The sequence below is a fragment of the Barbus barbus genome (genome assembly GCF_936440315.1).
Source record: "Barbus barbus genome assembly, chromosome: 16".
In the NCBI taxonomy this organism is placed as follows: Eukaryota; Metazoa; Chordata; class Actinopteri; order Cypriniformes; family Cyprinidae; genus Barbus; species Barbus barbus.
Genome location: NC_136744.1, coordinates 23,258,450 through 23,280,134, shown reverse-complemented (window position 1 = coordinate 23,280,134; position 21,685 = coordinate 23,258,450). Strand labels below are relative to the sequence as shown.

Genomic DNA, 21,685 nt, shown 5'->3' with positions numbered 1-21,685 from the left:
AAGAGAAAGATGAGAAACAGTTGATCCAACAATACAGACGAGCTGAAGGCTCAATAGTGCCTCATCAGTGCCACAGGCTGATCGCTTCCATGCCATTCCTCACTGATGCTGGAGTTTGTGCTAAAGGAGCCCCAAACAAGTATCGAGTGCATAAATGAACATACTTTAAAGAACTTGAACTTTTCTGTTTTGCAAACCCTTTTTTTGATTGATCTTAGGAAATATTCTAATATTTTAAGATACTGATTTTTGACTTTCATGGGCTGTAAGCTCTAATCATCAAAATTAAAACAAAAACATCGGCATTGACACACTAATGGACTCTTTAAAATGTTTAAGTAAACCAGTTTAAAATGCAGCAAAATCTTTGTCAAGTCTTAATAATTGGGAGAAGGTGAACTTCCAAAGTAACTCCTACTTTTACTCATAACTCCTTTCAATTGATTACATCTGCTGAAGAAAAAAAAAAGTCTAAACCTCTCCGACCTTAGTTGATCTCCCAGCCTGAGCCTATTTTCTGGTTTAAAAGGTTTTGGGTATGTTAACAGCATATTAACAAGCTAAACTGTGAACAACAACTCCGTCTGGGAGACCAGTGTAAACCAGCTAAGACTATCAAGCCAGCTTAGACTGGATGAGTGAGTGCTTTTCAGAATTTAAAAATACTTGTTTACTACATTCAGTAATTTCTCACTACATTTGACCACAGGCAGTATGATGGATGAGTAAAATGATTGTCATGATTTATTTGTCATTGTTTGAACTAGTTAATTTTTCCCCCATAGCCAGAAAAGTGCAGATTGCGAGCATTTTTCTGGTTTACTCAAATTCACTAGTTATGTAACCTTGAGCCATGGAGTGTTTTAGATCCTTATAGCAAAAGTTATCTGGGACTTGATTAAGGTCTTTTTAAAATATTTACTAACCCTGGGAGATGTCCGGAGCCCTGTGAATTTAAGAGACAATTCTAGAGGGACAAAAATATATAAAGAGTAGCGTGAGGTTGGTAAAGTCTTTCAGAAACTTAATCAGAAAATTATTTGCATAAGTGATTAAGGAAGCATGGTAAATTGCTTAAAGAGTGTATTGCTATTGGAATATTGATGCTTAGATCTTCCAAATTAAATAAGACTTGCATGATTTGTTTATACTGATGTTTTTTACATTTAATGTGTAATCAAATCCATGCATTTTGGGATCTTTATATCCATGCACTTTAAATCTGGTCTAAAATGTAGGCCAGTGATATAACTGAGAGTATATTCAGGTCACAAATGTCACACAGTCCTTGTGTCTCTTGCTTCTTGAGTGTGAAATTGCCTTTTCTTATAAATTCACCCATTTTACTGTCTGTTTTGTTAGGTTTTATCCCAGTGATTGTGTAAGATGTGCCACAGTTAGTGTGTCATGGAGATGGACACCATCAAGAATGATCTCATATCCGGAACCATAACATACAGTTATTGCTTTTTTGAGTGTTTGCCTTATTTTAATGTCCTGAAGGTCAACAGGGTTTGCACCGAGAGAGCAGCGTCCCTTCAGTGACTGTGATATTCCCAGACATATTCTTGGTTCAGCACCTCTTGCTTATCCTAGAGTAACTTGTCAAACAAATAATAATCCACTAATACTTTTGTTTCAGGACCAGCGTTGGAATATGTCAAAATTTATGGTAAAATCACAGTTGTGTCCCCTCAACAGGTGAGTAATGGTTTTTTTGCTTTCTTCATTAAATGAATGGATCACCCAAAAATTTAAATTTACTCCCCCTCAGCCCATCCAAGATGTAGATGTTTCTTTATGAGAACAGATTTGGTGAAGTTTAGCAATACATCACTTGCTCACCAATGGATCCTGTGCAGTGTATGGGTGCCGTCAGAATAAGAGTCCAAACAACTGCTAAAAACATCACAAAAATGAATCCACACGATTCGAGTTCATCAATTAACATCATGTGAAGCAAAAAGCTGAGTGTAAAAACAAATTCATCATTTTACTTCTAAACCATCACTGCTAACCAAAATCAGGTCCATAATCAATAATAATGCTTCCTCCACTGAAAAAGTCCATCCCCTTGTCATTTCACATCAGAACTGTTTTGGACTGTTTTGCCTTATTAACGACTGGAGACCACCCCCATCCCATGTCCTTTCTCAAATATACACCCTCTAAAGCAGAGCACATTTCTCATTGGCTAGTTTTTTGGTTGGTTAAAAGGCTTGTTTTGCTGTTTTAAAAATCTCAAAGGGATCATTTACTGACACTGTCACAGCAAAAATGCAATGCAATCAGCGGGATCTGAAACTGTTGCCAACATTCTTCAAAATATCATTTTGTGTGTAAAATGCTTTAAAGTTTGGAGTGGCATGAGTTCGATGACACTATATTTATTTTTGGGTTACTATACCTTTAAGATATGACATCTGACTCATATCTGTCAGGTACTATGTAACTTTTACATGTAAAATAGTTTATAGATCATTTTTTAATGCTAAAACCGACCAAGCTCTTTTTCTCAGGTTGTCTCATGTTTCTCCTGAGGGTCATGCTATTTTTAAAATGTTTGTTTCTGAATGAAATATGGTGATGTACACCGTTAGATCCACCCACTCCTGTTTCTAAAATAAAATACAACGCTAGCCCACACATATTCACACTGTCTCTCTCTTTCTGCCTCTGTCTTTTTTCTTCTTTTTTAAAACTGAGACTGTTTCTTGTCTCTCCTCTTTTTTCATGTTTTATTTTTCCTTCTTTTATCCCTGCATGGCTCACTTTCTGTTGTGATCAGTGGCAGTCAAATGATGATTTACAACACCGTTGTGATGTCAAGACGGTCTTCATCTCCCCTTCATTAGACTTACGTAATCTTCCTGGTGATGAGGACGTGTGTGTGTGTGTGTGGGGTAGTGATTTCTCCCAGGAAGAAACCTGGTAAAACGTCATTCACTTTGGTGAAGGCATTTTGAACGTTAGAAAATGCTAATCTGATAGAAGCTCCTGAATAACTGTGCTGGTCAAACCAAATATGAGGCCAAATATGAACCACTGAAAATGAATTATGTTCTGGCTAACCTATCCATCTCCTACTTCTATATAAAAACAGTAATATTGTGAAATATTACTTCTATTGAAAAAATGGTTACACTTTATTTTAAGGTGTCCTTGTTGCATGTCCTTACTATTATAATAACCATACATTAAGCATTACATGCAAGTAACCCTAAACCAAACCCTGATCATAACCCTAACCATAAGTACATGTAGTTAATTAATATTACTCAGTAATTAAATGTATAATTACACTGTAAATGTATAATTACACTGTACACCAACAAATGAATAATTGTAACATGATTCTTCAGAAATAATTTTAATATTCTGATTTAGTGCTGTTTTTTTCCATGCTGTTTGCGATCAAAACGGACCTGGACCCATTTTTGGGCACCAGTTGAACTGCTTAAACAGGTAGTTTGTTATATTCATAGGTTGTGATGGTCCCAGTCCATTCCTGTCTGTCACTGAAATGGCTCACATAAGATTCTTAACTAAATAACACAGACCTTAGTGCTGAATTATGGCAGGTTACTTGACATGTTTATATTTGGTTTATTATATGCATTATTAATGTGTTGCAATGAACTTGAGATCGGGTAGATGGGATTTTTTTTTTTGAAGTCTCTCTCACTTTCTTCCATATAAACACATGCTGCTCTTCTATTTTTCGCTTCTCTCTCTCTCTCCATTCATTTCTGAATATTTAATCAGTCTTAATGTCTTCTGAAGATGTTTAGTGAGCTGGATCTAAAACTCTGACATATCAAAGTGTTTCAGTGGAGTTAAAATGCACCAGCATGGTGCCATGAGACACTTTGGTTCAGACATTTGGAGATTGAATGGATTATACTTTATAGTTTTGTTTTTTTGTTTTTTACTGGTGTAACTATAATTGTGGAAGTGACAAGACTTCAGAAAGATACAAAATCCCAATTATTAAATGAGCAGTTCTGGTTCTGGATGTTTAGTTAGCAGTCGACACTGCTTTCCAGCTGTGCTAAAATGTAGTACACAACATCTGATGCAAAAAACCATTCTGCTAATTTTGAGTAGATAGACTTTTGACAGACTTTTCACAGAAGAAAGACAATACAGGATGGGACTACCTGGGGGTGAGTAAATGAGGAAAATCGCTTTGTAATAAAACTGCATGAACACAAACAGAAGATAAACCATGGCTCGTCGCTGCAATGTTAAATATGAACTATTTATTTTCTGTTTCCTGTGGCATCATTATAGGCATGCTACAGTTTTATCATCACCTGTGCATTGTGGCTGTCTGAGGGGGAGCTATATCTCTTCTCTTTCTCACACTTGGACTATAATGAGCTGAATAACAGTAAAACATGATTTGAACTGCTGAACTGCTGTGCTGTGAGGCTGGATCATTGTAATTAGGGAGCATTTGAGACTATTAAACACATTTCAGCCCTGGATACTGCAGGAGTGTTTTAACTAATTTAATGAGGGCCTGACCGAATGTCAGTGAGTCACATCGCATCAAGATCCTTTTCTCTCATGAGCTCTTCTTCCTCTTTCTCTTGCTCTCCCTCTCACTCTCTTTCTAGCCATGTCTTTACGGTGGTGCAGCTATATAGTAGCTAGTAACTAGCTAGGCTAAGTAGCGACGTTACTAAATCTATTTTTCATTAGCTCAAATTTTCAAAACAGTCGAATTTCTGGTAAAAACGTGTTTTTTTACAGACTTGCGGACTAGTGTGACTGACTGTCTTTTTGGAAATTCAGAAAAGTGCAATTCGTTTTAATGAATCGTTTCATTCAGAATTGGGCATTTCATTTAAATGAGTCGCTTCTAAAAACGATTCACTGATTGTCTTTTTAAACTGACCTTTTTAAGTAGCGAAAAACAATATTACAATAATATAATAAAATAAGTTTATAAAAGAACACAATATTTAATCGTGCGTCACTGTAAATTTTCCTGTTTGTACAGGTTATGGAATTTTACAGTTATGATGGGGGTATGGAAAAACGATTTGTTTGTGCTGTTTGATGCACCCTAACTGAAATATATAACATTACACTACGATTCAAAAGTTTGGAGTTAAATGTTCTTTGAGTTGTTGTGTTCATCAAATATTCCCGGAAAAAAAAAAAATGTTCCATCAAATTGCCATCAAAATGTTATAGGCCCTAAAACATAAAAAATAACAAAAATATTTATTAGGTTTTTTAGTATTTTTTACCGTATTTTTGATCAAATAAAGACAGCCTTGGTAAGAATTTCTTTCAAGAACATAAAAAAAAAATCTTACGAACTCCAAACATTTGAACAGTAGTGTATGTAGCTAAAGTTTTGAACTACTGTAAATTATAAATAGCTTCATTCAATGGTTCTTGTCATTGATGTAGTGAGTATTCTTTCTGCTTATGGTGATAATGTATGGGAACACATTGTTTGTTAGAGCTCTTGCAAAAGGGACTTCCTGTTCTTAAATGTTTAGGCTATATGGCTCTGAATCTGAGAATGTGGACAGGAATCGTGGGCAGAGCTGTAATTAGCCCGAGCATGGAGACAAAAGAGATCAGGTTTGCGCTCGAGTCGACATCACCAGCAGCAGCACGACGTGTATTTATCTGAATGCGTACAAACAGATTCATGGACCCTATGACTTCAGGGAACAAATATTACAACTTAGTAGGAGTATGGCGTCTAATCTTATTGGTTCCAGGAAGACTATTGCTTTGAGTGGCAGCGCTTACACCACATGAGGCTGGTTCTGGGACATGATCCCATGATGTTCTGGGCTGTTGATGATGTGCTTAAATATAGAGGCAGCCTGATACCTAAATCTGAAGTTTAACACGTATTAAAAGACCAATTTGAATCGTGCTGTGAAAACCCATGCTGCTGCATTTGGAAATCTTCACTTCTGCTCTTTGATTGCTGCCTGTTATTTCTCATTTCACTTCCTGCTGAGAATAGGCCAGTTTGTCAGTTTCAGATGCTGGAGTCCTGCTGTGATTCACTCGAGCCGTGTTATGTGAACTGTACTGACCACTCGTTTGATTGTTAGTGAACCATGAAGCAAATTTCTCACCTGACCACTCTGATGAAGAAAATTGTTTGTCTGTTTTATTAGCACTCATGGTTACACAATTTGTCCATATTTCGAACTGTTATTCTTTTGAAAATCGCATCTGAATTCGGTGAATTTAACAAGTTGTGTAATTCACATCAGTGAGCACTTATTTTTTAAAGCTTTTGAAACCAAAATTACATTTTTCAAATCAAAAGTGACCCTGTTCACCTTAATATATGTCTCTGCTCTTATTGTGCATGAATCAGTAATTAATGAATCACTTGGTTTAATCACAGTGTACTAAGATGGAACTTGCTCCTCATCTTAAATGTCTCATTTTCAGCAAACATTGCCTGGGCCGAATGGGTTATTGCTAATGTTAAGCAACAGCTGTTTTTGTTTTTTGATATAGTGCAATATTTAAAGATGAAGCATGTAATTTCTGTGCCGCTGGTGGCAACAAACAGGTCTGCAAAATTAATGGCAATAAGTTTCAAACACTCCCTCATCGTCCATTATTCAGAAACTAGTTTTGTACTAAACTCACACTGTTAGTTCTGCTCAAATAGTAGTTTGGTTCCGCAACAAAGTCATTTAATACATCATTGTAATAAAGGTTAAGGATATAAAAGTTAATAACAATGTATTTGAAAAAGAAAATAAATGCAGTCTTCATCTTTAGCCTCTACATTGTGATTCAAAAGTTGGAAGTCCTTCAATTGACTGCAAACTCACATTCAGGTTTTGTTCCATTCTGGTATAGGAAGCCTACTTTTCATTTTCTAATCAAATTCTGATGGATAAAATCAAGTCTCACCCTACATTTTTTCCATTGAATATCTAATTTTGCTTTGAAGTATGTCACAATACAGAAGTAAAATGGGTATGTTGACTCTAATATATCTAGCTCACTTAATGGAAAGGCCATTACTGTAATTCAGCCCTCTAAGGGAAGTCTGGCAATGCTACAGAGACCACTAATGGTGTAACGACAGGAAAATCTATCATGTCTGTGAAGTTATCATTCGTTCTCTGACCCTGTCACAGTTGCTTGGGGAAACCTCTCTGCTTTCAGATTCAGAGGTTATTGACTTATCGACAGGATATTTTTAGTGAGGTTCAAACGGATTCTAATTAGGAAGAACTTTTGATATCTGACTGTATATGGGCATCACATAGAGAGAAAGAGGGAGACAAAAAAGAAAGACTGAGATATGCTCACGGGCTAATTAACAGTCACAATCGATGACGAGAAATGGAGACATGCCAGGGTCTTTGTGTGTGTGTCAGAGAGTGAGAGAGAGTGTGAGTGAGATTGAGAGATTAAACAAACGTGTCAGTGAATACAGTAGAGAGTGGTTTTGTAATTAAATGTGTGTATATCTGCAATCACACAGCGTGTCGCCGTCTCTGGAGGTAGAGTGAGGTCACAACCCCCCCTGTGATCTGTGTCTGTGACATTTACAGTCAAACTTGAATTATTAAACATCTGGGAATATATCGATCACTTGAGGTTCATGCTGTCAAGCCCAAACTGTGTTGCTCATTAAAGAACCAACAGAGCTGTAATAATCCGATGTCTTGAATGAGTTTTGGCCTCCTTTAAAATTCCCAACTGGGATGATTGTTTCTCCTTGTGCTTCACCTACATATACATAGTCATGGCCAAAAATATCGGCCATATATATAATTTTCTGACCCCGAAACTCAACCTTTCTCTACAATTCTCCAGCTGTGGTCCTTGGAGGGTCTTTAGCCACTCAAACTCTCCTCATCACCGTGCATTAGGACGATATAGACACACGTCCTCTTCCAGGCAGTTTCGTAACATTTTATGTTGATTGGAAATTCTTAATTATTGCCCTGATGGTGGAAATGGGAATTTTCACTGCTCTTTTCTTAAAGCCACTTCACTAATTTGTAAAGCTCAATTATCTTTTGCTGCACATCAGAAATATATTGTTTGGTTTTTCTCATTGTGATGGATGATTAAGGGAATTTGGGCTTTGTTTTCCCTCCTATTTATATTTCTGTGAAACAGGAAGCCATGGCTGGATAATTTCATGTTCATAATTGTAAATATGAATGGGAATATACTTCAGAAATATTTTACTCTAGGAGTACCAATAGTTATGTCCAACGTGTATTTGAGAAAAACATTTATTTCATAATGAGATTTTCCCCCATTTTCAATTGTTTTAGTTCAATGAAAGGTTAGATTTTTGTGCTTTTTTTTTTAAATAAAAGATCAAAAGGATTAATAATGCAGGCTTATTTTCAGAGCCATCTTTTATTATATTTATCAAGGGTGCCAATAATTCTGACCATGACTTACTTGTTTGTATGTATGTATGTATGTATATGTATATATATATATATATATATATATATATATATATATATATATATATATATATATATATATATATATATATAAAATTACTTTTTTCCATTAAAATGATCAATCTGTCTGGACAACATGATTTCCAGTATTCCAGCACTGAATTAATATAATATATAATTAATATGCTTAATTGGCATGAAAACAATTAAAAATGGCCCTAAAATAGACTTAATTTTCTTTATACAAATAGAATTTATATTTAGCATAAAGAAAATAAACTCTGCTTTTGAACCATTCAAATGTTTGCAGTATGACATTCTTTTCATTAAAATTTAGGGCCCCAGCTGGTATTACTGTAATGCATTTTTAAAATATGTAGATTTTATTGACATTTAATATATCATAATTGTAAATAATGTTTTTGCAAATGTATGTATACAGACTTTTTAAAAACTAGATTTGTATATTTAATATGTTTATTACAATTAAAAATAAATATTTGTGTACAACATATTAATTCTTCTTTCCTTTTTATCAAAGGCAAAACGTGAACCTGGACATGTTTTTGTGAGATTTCCCCTAATAACATGCTGTTATGTTGCTTATGTAACCATAGAAGCGCACTATTCACCAGAATGTCAGAAAAGAAGCTCAAAGAAAAGACCTCAAACTGATTGCTTTAAACAGGTTGCTTTTTTAAAAAAACTAAAGGAATACGTTGATGTAGACTCACTCCGTATGAATCTTTTCTTTATCTTACTCCATTCATCATGTCTTTTGTTGGCAGGTGGTTGAGGGCAGAATAGGTGTTTCTGTGAGGGACCAATCAGTGCGAGAGCCTTCAGTGATTAAGGCTTAATAGAAATTAAAGGGCAGGCACACGCTGACAGCACTGAAGCAGATATGTGAGGTCTTAAAGAAGCAACTCTTTACAGAGTTTGGTGGATTTTTGTGCATGCTGTCATCTGTTGCGTAACCCTGTGTACAAATGGATCTTGACAGGGCTGTTTTTTAGGAAAGGACAACTAGGAAAATTGTCATGCAGAGGCCCTGTGACAAGGAACTAAATATTAAAGCATTCAGGGGACCAAAGGTAAACCTTTATTCATTAAATAAATTGTAATTATTGGTCAACCATTAATCTGAATATAGGGAAATGTCCCGATATTTCTGAATGTTTGTCGAATAACCTGCTCTACTACTATGTTCCTGGCTCTGGATTTCATTTTGTACTTTTGCTTTCTGTAAATTTATTGTACCTCACACAAAATTGTCATATTTCAGACAATAATAATATTCATCCTAAATCAAATCCACATTAACTGTCAATAAGTTTAATTTTGGTGAAACACACATGCTGTGCTATAAATACACCTCTTTATATTTCATCTGTAAAGTTTCTAAATGTATTTTTTCTGTATAGGTGAGACCAGGGCAAGACATCCCACTTTATTCCAATAATTTCGTTTTTATATAAATGCTAACCTGAAAAACCATGGCTATTAAAAAATGTCACTGAATATTTCATCCATTATTTGTGCCATGTTGTCACAATGAGAAACTGTGCAAACTGTCTGAAACGGTTTGTGAAAGACAAAATAATTTATGAAATAACAAAAATGTAAAGGGTAAAATATCTAAATGAATCAATGAATCCCTATCAAATGTGATGACTTGCTTTGACCAGATATAATCTTGTGCTTTGCATACAGTTCAATGTTTCAGGTAAAATCGGGTAAAAAATTTGATGGTTTAATCTTATAATTGCTAGACTCTCCCCAAAAAATAAAAATAAAAAAACTGTTAATATTGTACCCCTTTGTACAATATTAACCCCTAAAGGGTGCATTTTAGTAGCTTAAAGGTACAGTTGCCTACATATTTGTACCTAAATGGTATTAGTACAAACTACTTTCACATTTAAAAGGATTCTATGTTTAAAACCAACATTTAAAACAACTGCTAAAGAATTGTGGAATTGGACTTTTGACTCAAAATGTCAGACTTACTGAAACAGTTTTTGTGCCAACTACCCTCTCATCTCACCTATAGCTACTATTACAGAAATTAGATTTTTTTTGACGTTTTAATCTCTATGATACCTTTTGCGATAATGTCAAGTATTATAATGTAAACCTTAAGAGTTAACCTTTGTTTTTCTGTGCAGAGGAGTTGTTGTGCGCTCTTGCGCATTTAACGCGCTCGGTGTTGGAGATCCCCAGCGCCTGCCTGTGCGCGTCGGCGCAGTTGCGCATGCGCGGGGAGCTCCCCGTGCCCACCGACTTGTAGCTTTGAGCGCGGGTGGCACGCAGAAGAAGCTCCCGGCAGCCAGAGCGCGACGTTACCATGAGCCTCCCCGTTCCGCCGGCAGAGACTCCACGCGCAGAGAGTGCCCACCTGACGAGAGCAGCGCGACACACACAGCCGCACGATGCCCGGCGGAAAGAGAGGGCTGGTGGCACCGCAAAACACTTTCCTGGAGAATATCGTCAGGCGCTCGAGTGGTGAGGAGCACGCTTCAGCTTTCTGAAATGCATTAGGTCACTTGACATTACAGTGACCATGTTGCTCTGCATTTACACACCGAGTACTCAGTATTTCAAACTTAAAACATGTGATTAATGTGTTATTCGAATGGTAATCATTTTATTATATTTAAGATGTGAAATATTGGACGCTCTAATGGAAAATTTCAAAGCTGTAACTTTTATTTTGTCATTAATTTTCTTTATATTTTAGAGACTGCAGTTCTCTCAGCAGGACATGCTGTGATTTGTTTTATTTTTAATGCGTTGAGTTATTGTTGAGGCATTTTTGAGAGAGATTAACTTAAAATACTATTTAAATAAAGACATTTCTTTCGTCAGTATGTATATTTTAACATAAAGCAGTTTTCATTGCGAATTCACTTTGTCATCATCTAACAAACCGTAATATTAATTTCTAACTGCGCTGCAGAATTAATATTTTAGTGACGTTTTCCCAGTGTTTATTCTTTATTTATCTAGCAAAATTATTTAAATCTAGCCTATGTGTTTTTTGAGTCAAGTGATTTTAGTTCTTTAATAATAATAGTCTAAAAACAGCAGAGATTTAACATCTGGAGAAATGTACTAATTCTAATAAACAATCAAACCTAAGCAGCGTGATTGACTAAATCATTGTGCTTTGTTAATTATAACCTATACAATTTAAATAATGAAACATTTCTCTTTCAGTTGATTAAAAAGGCTCTCAATATATTTCCACTCCATATCTCTGCGCCAGCAGCGCATCAGGACTGGCATGAAGTCCATTTGATGGTTTTGAGAGATCAGAGGCAAATTGCGAACTGTTGCGTTTGCCACCACTAGAGGGAGCATCATCTCTAACTGTGTTTGGTTTCTTTATGCTGCAACACAAACAACCCTTATCCGAGGATTACAGTATATAACACATGATAGTTAAAGTGCGAAAAAACGATTTGAATGTGAATCTAATAAGAGCTTTTAAAACATCCCACTCACATTATGCAATAAGAATGACAGCATTTTGTAGTTTAATTTTATGAGCTTTTGAACGTGTACCCTTTATAGAGAGTACACCAGATGTTAAAGTAGATCAGTGACAGTAATTTACTGTGAAGCAAAGACTGGGAATGCATTAGTGTGTGGCTGTCAGATCACCAATTCCCACTCCCTCTTTTATTCTTTGTCATCTTTGAACCTTCAGAGACAAGTTTCTTGCTGGGGAACGCTCAGATTGTGGACTGGCCTGTAGTTTATAGTAATGACGGCTTCTGCAAGCTGTCTGGATACCACAGAGCAGAGGTCATGCAGAAAAGCAGCACGTGCAGGTGAGTGGATATACATGTGAGTGACAATAGAAATCTGTAGGACTATGTTACACAATTCATGCTGTAACCAAGACGTGATGATATCATAATCTTGAGGTGTTACATCACTTTGGCTCAGTGATTTCAAGATCTTCAAAATCTTGAAATCACTGATTATTCTTTCTTTTTTTTATTTTTAGGAAAGATGTAAACGAGTTTGGTATTAGGAATTTAAGTTTTAAAAGACAAAAGTATCTTTTTGGCCAAGCCTTGATCTGGCATCGCAGTGGTGTTAATAAGCTTTTATCTATGACTGCAACAGAAACAAACATGCCATAATTGGTCACACTTTGCTTCAGGTGTGAGTTGCCTGTGAATTTCAGATTTTTCTGTTATCTTTTAATCTTTGTAATAACATATGACCATAATTCATGTCTGTTGGCAAAGTGTGGAAATCTGAAACCTGATCATTTTACTTGCTTGCATGAATTCCTGAATTCATTAGGATCTTTATAAATCTGAATCAAAGGATTGATGGGGGGGATAATTCCTTAAGAACCGTACAGAACCTTTCTTCTTAAACTGAACGATTTGGTTTGAAAATAGGAGATTACTGTCTGTCTCTCTGAATAATCTCTCTCTGTAGTTTTATGTATGGGGAGCTGACAGACAAGAGGACCATAGAAAAGGTGAGACAGGCCTTTGACAACTATGAGTCCAACTGCTTTGAAGTGCTGCTCTACAGAAAGAACAGTAAGTGAGAATTGATTTATTAAACTTTGCCATGTAAACTATGTCAAAAAAGTGGATTTTTTTTTTATGTTTTGATTTTTTTTTTTTAAATACTAAGATCTTTTAGAACGTTTTTGAAAGAAGTCTCTAATAACCAAGTACGGCATTTATTTGAAAAATAACAGTGTAGCAACTCATAATGTAATAACTGCACATAATGTAATAAGTATTACATTGTTGTAATAAAATGTTCATAATGTAATCATTTTCTCAAAATGTAATACATTTTTTTACTGTAATAACAGTTTTTCACAATGCAATAGGTTATTGTATGAGAAATGTATTACATTATGAACACACTTTGCCAATTTATAATATAATCACAGTTCATAAGGTAATACCAGCACATAACTTAAATTAATGTTTACAATATTATAATTGTCTTTCAATATAATCAATTTGACCTCAAAGCATAATCGTTTTATGTAAAATAAGCTATTACATTATAAGAAAATTAGGCTTATTAGGCTACATTGTGAACTTTTATTGTGAAGAAATATTCATTTAACTCGTGCTCCATGCCTGAGGCAGATAACGCAATCTACTACATTAGACTTTGGAATTTTTTTTTTCCAAATTTGTTCATAAAAATGAACATGCCTTCAATGCCTTAATTTTGATCAAACAATTAAAATATATTTATATGCAACCACACTCGTTGTCATCATACCACAGACATTACCTGAGAAGTTAAAGTAAATATGTCAGTAAACAGCGCTCTATCAAGGGAATGCATTTAATGCATGGCCAAAGTAAGAGCATAATCTACTGTAAGTGTTTAAAACATGCAAAGTAGGGTTGCCAACTGCTCCCATATTTAAGTAACATTCCATGTTAAATACATACGGAAAGCATCGTGTCACGCCCAGTTTAGGGAGATAAACTCAAAAAAAAAAGGGAACTCTCTTTTTAATTAATTAATTAATTTATATAAATAAATAAATATAAAAAAAAAAATTTTCATGATGCTAAGAGGAACAATGTCCCCTCACTGAAGTTTAGATATAGTTTAGTTATTCTATATAAATGCTAAAATGAATCCCAGACGTGAACATATTTGCATAGTCTTTTTCATGTACAAATTAATTCTAAAAGAAATATATATGTCCTTTTAGAAGGAATTTGTTTGTGTACACACACATGGAAATATATATTTGTTTTTAGAAGTAATTTATACATGAAAAGTTTAAGCCAAGTAAATATGTCACGTCTGAGATTTATCTCTATATCTCTATCTCATATATATATATTACATGAACGCCAGAACGTCCAGAACGCTGCTGCTAAGTTTCTTTTAAAAAAGAAAAAAAGGGATCATGTCACTCCACTCCTGAAGGCCCTTCACTGGTTGCCTATCCAATTTAGAATACACTTCAAAATTTTATTATTTGTTTTTAAATCGTTACATCATCAAGCACCCATTTACCTATCCGAATTGCTCCACCAGTATACCCCTTTGAGAAGTTTGAGATCCTGCGACCAGAACCTCCTCTTAATTCCACACTCTAGACTCAAGCGTAGAGGTGACCGTGCCTTTTCAGTAATTGGGCCTCGTCTTTGGAATGACTTGCCAGTTGAGATTAGAACGGCTCCTAGTCTGACGATTTTTAAATCACTCTTAAAAACCTATTTGTTTTCAATGGCCTATTAGGTTGTATTTTATCTATTCCATTTCTTATTTATGTGTCTTGTTTCCTTTTAATTTTTCTTGTGGATGCTTCCAAGTGTAAAGCACTTTGGTCAGTCTTCTGGCTGTTTTAAATGTGCTATATAAATAAAGTAAACTAAACTTGAAACTTGATTATACACACAGGCTAAATAACAGCACAAATATTTTGACTGTCCCTTATACTGGGCTGCTTATACTTTATTTCCCCACCAATGTCAAAAATCAAAATCAAAATCAACCTATGCCCTTGCTTCACCTAACACAAAAAGAAACTTGTCTTTGGCTTATTCTTCACTATAACACTATTACTGGAGCTGTTTATTATAATTATATTTAACAAGTCGTTTTATTATACCGTCTGTTAAATGACTAAATAATAATAACACCGATTATACTCATTTATAATTCATATTCACATTTTTAGGTGTTTTTTCTCCTTTCTCTGATGTGTTCTAACAACATCAGAATTCTGGAACCCAGAATATTTTGATACTTGAATAAAAACAACGATAGCCATGAGAGCATCTGTGCTGTAGTTAGTCCTGTGCTAAAGTGTTAAAGGGCATGGAAATTGAGCAATGGATGATGAAACGTACAGTACAATGTAATTTTATTTTTAAAAAGCCTATTACATAGCCTATTATTATGAAATTTGACCATATTTTTGGTGAGTTTATAATGTAATAAATTTCTCATAATGTAATACTTGTTTACACTATGAGCTCAAGATTTTATTACGTTTTGAGAAAATGATTACATTATGAACATTTTATTACAATAATGATGTAATATTATATTATGTTCAGTTATTACATTATGAGTTGCTACAAACAGTAATATTGTTTTAATATATGTCATTTATTTCTATGATGGCAAAGCTGAATTTTCAGCAGCCATTACTTCAGTGTCACGTGACCCATCAGAAATCATTTTAATATGCTGATTTGGTGCTCCGTTATTATTGGTGATCAGACATTAATAATGTTTATTATTTTCAATGTTAAAACATTGCTGCTTAATATTTTTGTGGAAGCTGTAATGCATTTTTTTCAGTATTCTCTGATGAATAAAAAGTTCAAAAGAACAGCATTGAAAACTTTTGTGACATTATAAATATCTTTACTTCTCTTTAAAAAAATAAAAAAAGCTTTCTGACTCCAAACTTTTGAGTGGAAGTCATGGTTTCTGCAAAAAACAAGACTGTTGTCAACATTAATAATAAGAAATGTTTTTGAGCACCAAATCAGCATATTAAAATGATTTCTGAAGAATCCCTTGACACTGAAGACTGGAGTAATGGCTGTATAAAATTCAGCTTTCCCATTTTGCCTGATTTAAATCCAAGAAATCCAAGCTATAATTAGCAACTGGATTATCATAGATCCTTGGATGTGAGCTCTTTTGACTTAGGCATAAAAATGTTCTTACATAAGTTTATTGTCATCCAATAAAATAGAATATATGCTATGGTCTAATAATGCTGACTTTGACATCTCACCTTGTACAGGAACTCCAGTGTGGTTCTACATGCAGATTGCACCGATCCAAAATGAAAATGACAAAGTGGTTTTGTTCCTGTGTACATTTAAGGACATCACTGTCTTTAAACGGCCTATTGAAGATGAAAGCACCAGTGGTGAGTTTTACACTTACACTTGTAATTTCAGTGATTTGTTCAAAATAGATTCTCTAAAAGTCACAGTTTATGTTGAACATGTAGCAGATGTGCCAGCAGTGTCTGTTGGGCTTGACTTTGTTCTGACAGATGAACACTTCTTCTAGTGTGCTTATGTCAGATAAATAAATATTTGTTTGTGATTGACAAGCATTGCCAGCTTTTCCTTTTGGCACTCACACATAAGTGTTATTTTCAAGCACTTCTGTGTGTGTGTGTTTGCGTGTGTTTGCTGGTGGGCACTTGTTTATTGAACTGAAAAAAGTTATATAGAGTCTCATTCCAAAAATCCCAATAGTGCTGGCACAGATGTTCTGCTTTGGTGTGTGTGGGTGAATTTCACAAAACCTGTTTTAAACGAGGTCCAAGTCACATTTCACCCCAAAATCAAAAGAAAGAAATTGTTTTTCAAGTAGAAGCCTATTTTTTAGGACATTGTTTTTTTAGTCTGTTATGACACTATTTTAATGACAATTAAGTGCATTCTTTTCTTTAAAATAAGACAGTTACTGTGTTACAGTGATCAGAATTACTGTTGAGAATAAAGGGGAATTATGTTACAGTAATGAGAATTTTGAGGGAATGTTGTAGCGGATTGTCACTTTTTCTTTTATTATACTAAGTGATTTTGGGTTGAAATGTGATGTGAACATGTTTGCAGGAGATTGACCTGTGTGTGTGTGTGTGTGTGTGTGTGTGTGTGTGTGTGTGTGAGATGAGCGTTATACACTCAGAGAGAGAGAGATTTGAAACGGCTCCAGGCAGTGTTCCTGCAGTTATATTTCATTGCAAGATCATTGCAGGAATGACAGCAAACATTTGTTCCACTTTTACTCATCATACTCATTTTGTTGAGTCATATCTGAGCCGCAGAGGATTTATGTTTTGGATGAATGTTTTTGTTGTGTGCATATACCAATCAAAAAGGTCAATGCTTTTTTTTTTTTTTTTTAAGAATGTAATTCTTTTATTCAGCAGGGATGCATTAAATTGATAAAAAAAATGACAGTAAAGACTTTTGCAGTGTTACATAAATTTTCTATTTCAAATAAATGCTGTTGTTTTGAACTTTTCATTCATCAAAAATACTGAATGTCACTGTTTACACAAAAATAATAACAGCATTTATAATAATAAACAAATAACCATTTTAGGATGATTTCTGAAGGAACATGTGACACTGAAGAGTGGGGTAATGGCTGATGAAAATTCAGCGTTGCCATCACAGAAATAAGTAACATTTTAAAATACATTTAAAATATAATTTTTTTATTTTAAATTGTAGTAATATTTCACAAATGTTTTTACTGTATTTTTGATCAAATAAATGGAGACTTCAAAAATAAAAATAAAAAATTACTGACCCCAAATTGTATTTTTATATATAACATCCACAATATTTTCATTAATTAACCAAATTAACAAACTTTAACAAATGATAAGGAGCCTGTGAAACTTTTTATAAAAAATATGCTTCATTTGTACAGAGCCTTCATTAAAACTAAATACTGAATTGAATTCAGTTGTGCAGAGTATTTTATAAAAGCACCACAGAATTTTAATTAAATTTAACCGAAAGAGAAAGACAGATAATATTATGAACTCATTGCATCTGTCTTTCAATTCAGTGTAGTATTTTTTATAAAATGCATGTTTATTGCAGGTTGGACCAAGTTTGCACGTTTGACTCGAGCGTTGACGAACAGCAAAAGCACCATTCAGCAACTCACGCCCATGAGCAGAACCGACATCACTTCACACAAACCCTCCAGACTCGCAGAGGTGAGAACACACACGCACACACACACACACACACACACACACACACACACACACACAGACAGACACAGAGACAGGCAGCATTTGCTTACATCCTTGACTGCGCAGTACAAGGTTATTCAAAACTTCATCTCACGGAGGACAAACTTGTAATAGAATCACACTCAGGACGCTGCTGTAACGCAATCTCACACGTGTCTGTTGGACAGCAGAAGTCTACAGTGGGCTGCCAAAATCTGCTATTAATAATTAACACTGATGAAGAGTGCATGTCCCATAACCCCTGTTCACTTTTCTGCTCTTCTCATCTGTTGTTTATTGCTCCGTCACTGTTGTGTGATGGTGTTAAAGAGAAGTGAATTGTGTTGTTTATTTGTGTATCTGTATTATATCCAGTTAAAATGCCTATAACCCTGTATGACTTTAAAAAATAAGAACAATTTTACAGCTCAAATAATCATTTAACAGAGGAATTAATACTTTAATAAAATTATATTCTGAATTATATCCTGAATGTTAAAATTATAACATGTATGCTTTTAAATCCTCCAAAACTGTCCCCTTTCACTTCCATTGTATACAGTGTGCATCAATGTGACCTTGAATTTTGAAAATAAGCTAGTAAAAATAATTTTTGCCTCAAATGTGCCATAGATGCAGACTTTTCTTTTTGTAAACTTTACATTTTATAATTTTTGTGAACTTATTTTTTCTTAAATCTAATATTAAAGGTCTCTGCTTGATTTAGTCTGACATTATTAACACACTATATGCAGCCATTTTCACATTTGAATCCAGATTGGTCTTCTATTCTTGCATCTCCATTAGACATATTTTTACAACCAACAATTTAAAAATAGTGCAGATCGATATATGATCTCAGACGATCTTTCACCCTCCTTCATCTTCTGTTCTTCATTGTCTCTAGGAGGGGAAATAGCTTTAAATCTCTGAGTAAACTTCATGTTCTGTTTATATGAACATGCATAGTATACAACAAACAGTGTATTGTCTAGGGAAGAGAGGAAATTATCCAGAGCTAGAATTAATATTTAAAACAAACTCACTTTCCTAAGGGTGCTCTATATTTCATTTAATTTTCAATTTCCCTTAAGATAATCTCTTTATTAGCAATGTCAAAAGTACTGGAAACAAACAAACAAAAAAAATTAAGGTGGTCAATTTAGTTTAATTATCAAAAAAAAAAAAAAAAAAAGTTAAAAACTGTAAATAAAAATCATTTGACCAGGCATTTTCCTAAAGCCATATTCAAAATAAATATTAAAGTCAAAAAAACTTTTTTAAACTTTTTGATTCTTATAGATCCTTCACTCTCTTTATATCTTTTTTTCCTCAGGTGCTTCAGCTCGGCTCTGACATTCTTCCACAGTATAAGCAGGAAGCCCCTAAGACCCCGCCTCACATCATCTTACACTACTGCACCTTTAAGACCACCTGGGACTGGGTCATCCTCATCCTGACCTTCTACACCGCCATCATGGTTCCTTACAACGTCTCCTTCAAGACCAAACAGAATAACGTCACTTGGCTGGTTCTGGACAGTGTTGTGGATGTCATATTCCTTGTGGACATCGTGCTCAATTTCCACACCACGTTTGTCGGGCCTGGAGGGGAGGTGATCTCGGATCCGAAGCTGATCAGGATGAACTACCTTAAGACCTGGTTCGTAATAGACCTGCTGTCCTGTCTGCCCTATGACATCATCAACGCTTTCGAAAACGTGGATGAGGTGAGAAACCAAGCTGCTTTTTTAATTAGGACACAGAGTGGAATGGAAATGGTTCAGCACTTGGAAAAAAGGATTAGTAGTAAATTAAATATTAATTGTATTATATTCTAAAAATGTTTGACACTATAGTTAGAAGAGAAGCTGTGGTTGGCTTTTTCAAGTAAAACTTAGCAGTGCTTCAAACATTTGATTTATTTTTTTTACCTGTCAACGCCTCAAAGATGAAAGATTGAACAATTATTACCCATGTCAGGGCTCCTCAAACGTACTCCACTGAGGATAATGCTTTAGGGTTCTTGTTTAAATTCATTTAAACTTTTGAAGAGCTTGATAGTTTTGGGACAGAAAAGCTGAACTGAAATATTTATCCCTCTGCGAAAATGTCGAAATTTTGCCAGAAAGAACCTCAGTGAAAGGTAGTTTCACATACATACACAAGTTCTAACAAATGAGTTTTTTTTTGACTCTGTACCTTTAAAAACCCTACTTCTCTTCGACTCTGACTTACAGAAGTTAGTATCTTTGCAGCTCTAATCATTTATGTGAGTAGTATTCACAAGACATTCGTTAAACTGACTATGTGTGGTTGGTTTGTGGCTTTGAGACTGATACAAATAAAAAGAAGCCCACCGTATTGATTGGCCAAATGCTCAACCAGTCATGTGGGATGATTTGTAATGCTCTTCCTCTTGGAAACTAAACCGTTTGCAAAGTCATATCGTCCTTTGCATCCTTTCCTGGTTTATGTTATATATTGTTGGAATCTGTCCAGGTTATGTGCTTTAGGATAGATATTGATTAGTGCACACACAGTGGATCATCTTCTCTCTTTCACTCAGGAAATCAGTGCAGTGATCTGAGCCCCAGACACACACCTGTAAACACGGTTTCATTGAACGCTAGCAGGCTTTCATTCATATTTGTTTTCCTCTCTTTTTATCTTCCTGTCTGTTCTGGCATCTATATTATGAGAAGTACTGTATCTGTGTCTTGTTTTCCAGTAAAAATATATGGACGTCATGAAAACAAGATAAATTTACTTTTTGCAAAATTCTAAAATAAATTAAGTCTTGTTTTTTCGGAGAATACTTTTTTTATTTTTTTTACCACCTATTTTGGTGAGTGGCATTTTATTGTTTATTTTTTTTTTTTTAATTGAGGTCTATAACAAGAAAATACATATTTGCCAATTTAATAAATATGAACAGCATTAAAAGCTTTCAGTAAAATTGCATTAATGCACAAAAAAATATACTTTTTGAAGTTATATAGTTTTAGTACAGAACACATACAAGTCATTTTATTTCTATAATTTAATGCTAAAATATATGCATTGCATTTATGCTTGGCATTGAAAATACACATGAATGTGATTTTGTATTTGTGGGTGTTTTTGAGAGCATTGTTGATTCGCATATAATATAGAAAATCTTTCAACACACACACAGTATGAATTGATTTTTAAATAATGCACCACAATACATAAGTGTTAATAGCTCTTTAAAGTTTGCGTGTGCCCTTAAAAGCTCACGATGTAAGTTTTATGTACAAGTTTTACCTCAGAGAGCTGCTCACTGTACCAGAAACCCACTGAGGAAGCCTTCATGTCATGATGCAAGAGGGATCCCAGATGCCTTAGTGTGGACCCTGTAATCTACTGTCCCTGTGGAAGTGCTCTGCTCTGAGAGAGCAGTAACTATAGAATGGACTTGCCCCAGTAGAATTGGACTGTCCCAGAAGATTCTATTGAGCTGGAGAATAAAT

The 21,685-nt window shown here is 34.6% G+C and overlaps 1 protein-coding gene across 1 annotated transcript in view; it reads left to right on the top strand.

The window, feature by feature from the left end:
* Positions 1 to 10,873: 10,873 nt before the first annotated feature.
* LOC306882037 (voltage-gated delayed rectifier potassium channel KCNH5-like) overlaps positions 10,874 to 21,685 on the top strand; it is a gene marked incomplete at both ends in the record, with an annotated part of 47,431 nt that continues 36,619 nt past the window's right edge. The window contains 6 exons of the mRNA XM_079436469.1: positions 10,874 to 10,946; positions 12,154 to 12,277; positions 12,903 to 13,009; positions 16,225 to 16,353; positions 18,056 to 18,174; positions 19,529 to 19,921. Coding sequence (XP_079292595.1) covers positions 10,874 to 10,946; positions 12,154 to 12,277; positions 12,903 to 13,009; positions 16,225 to 16,353; positions 18,056 to 18,174; positions 19,529 to 19,921 — 945 coding nt within the window. The remainder of the gene's footprint in view (positions 10,947 to 12,153; positions 12,278 to 12,902; positions 13,010 to 16,224; positions 16,354 to 18,055; positions 18,175 to 19,528; positions 19,922 to 21,685) is intronic.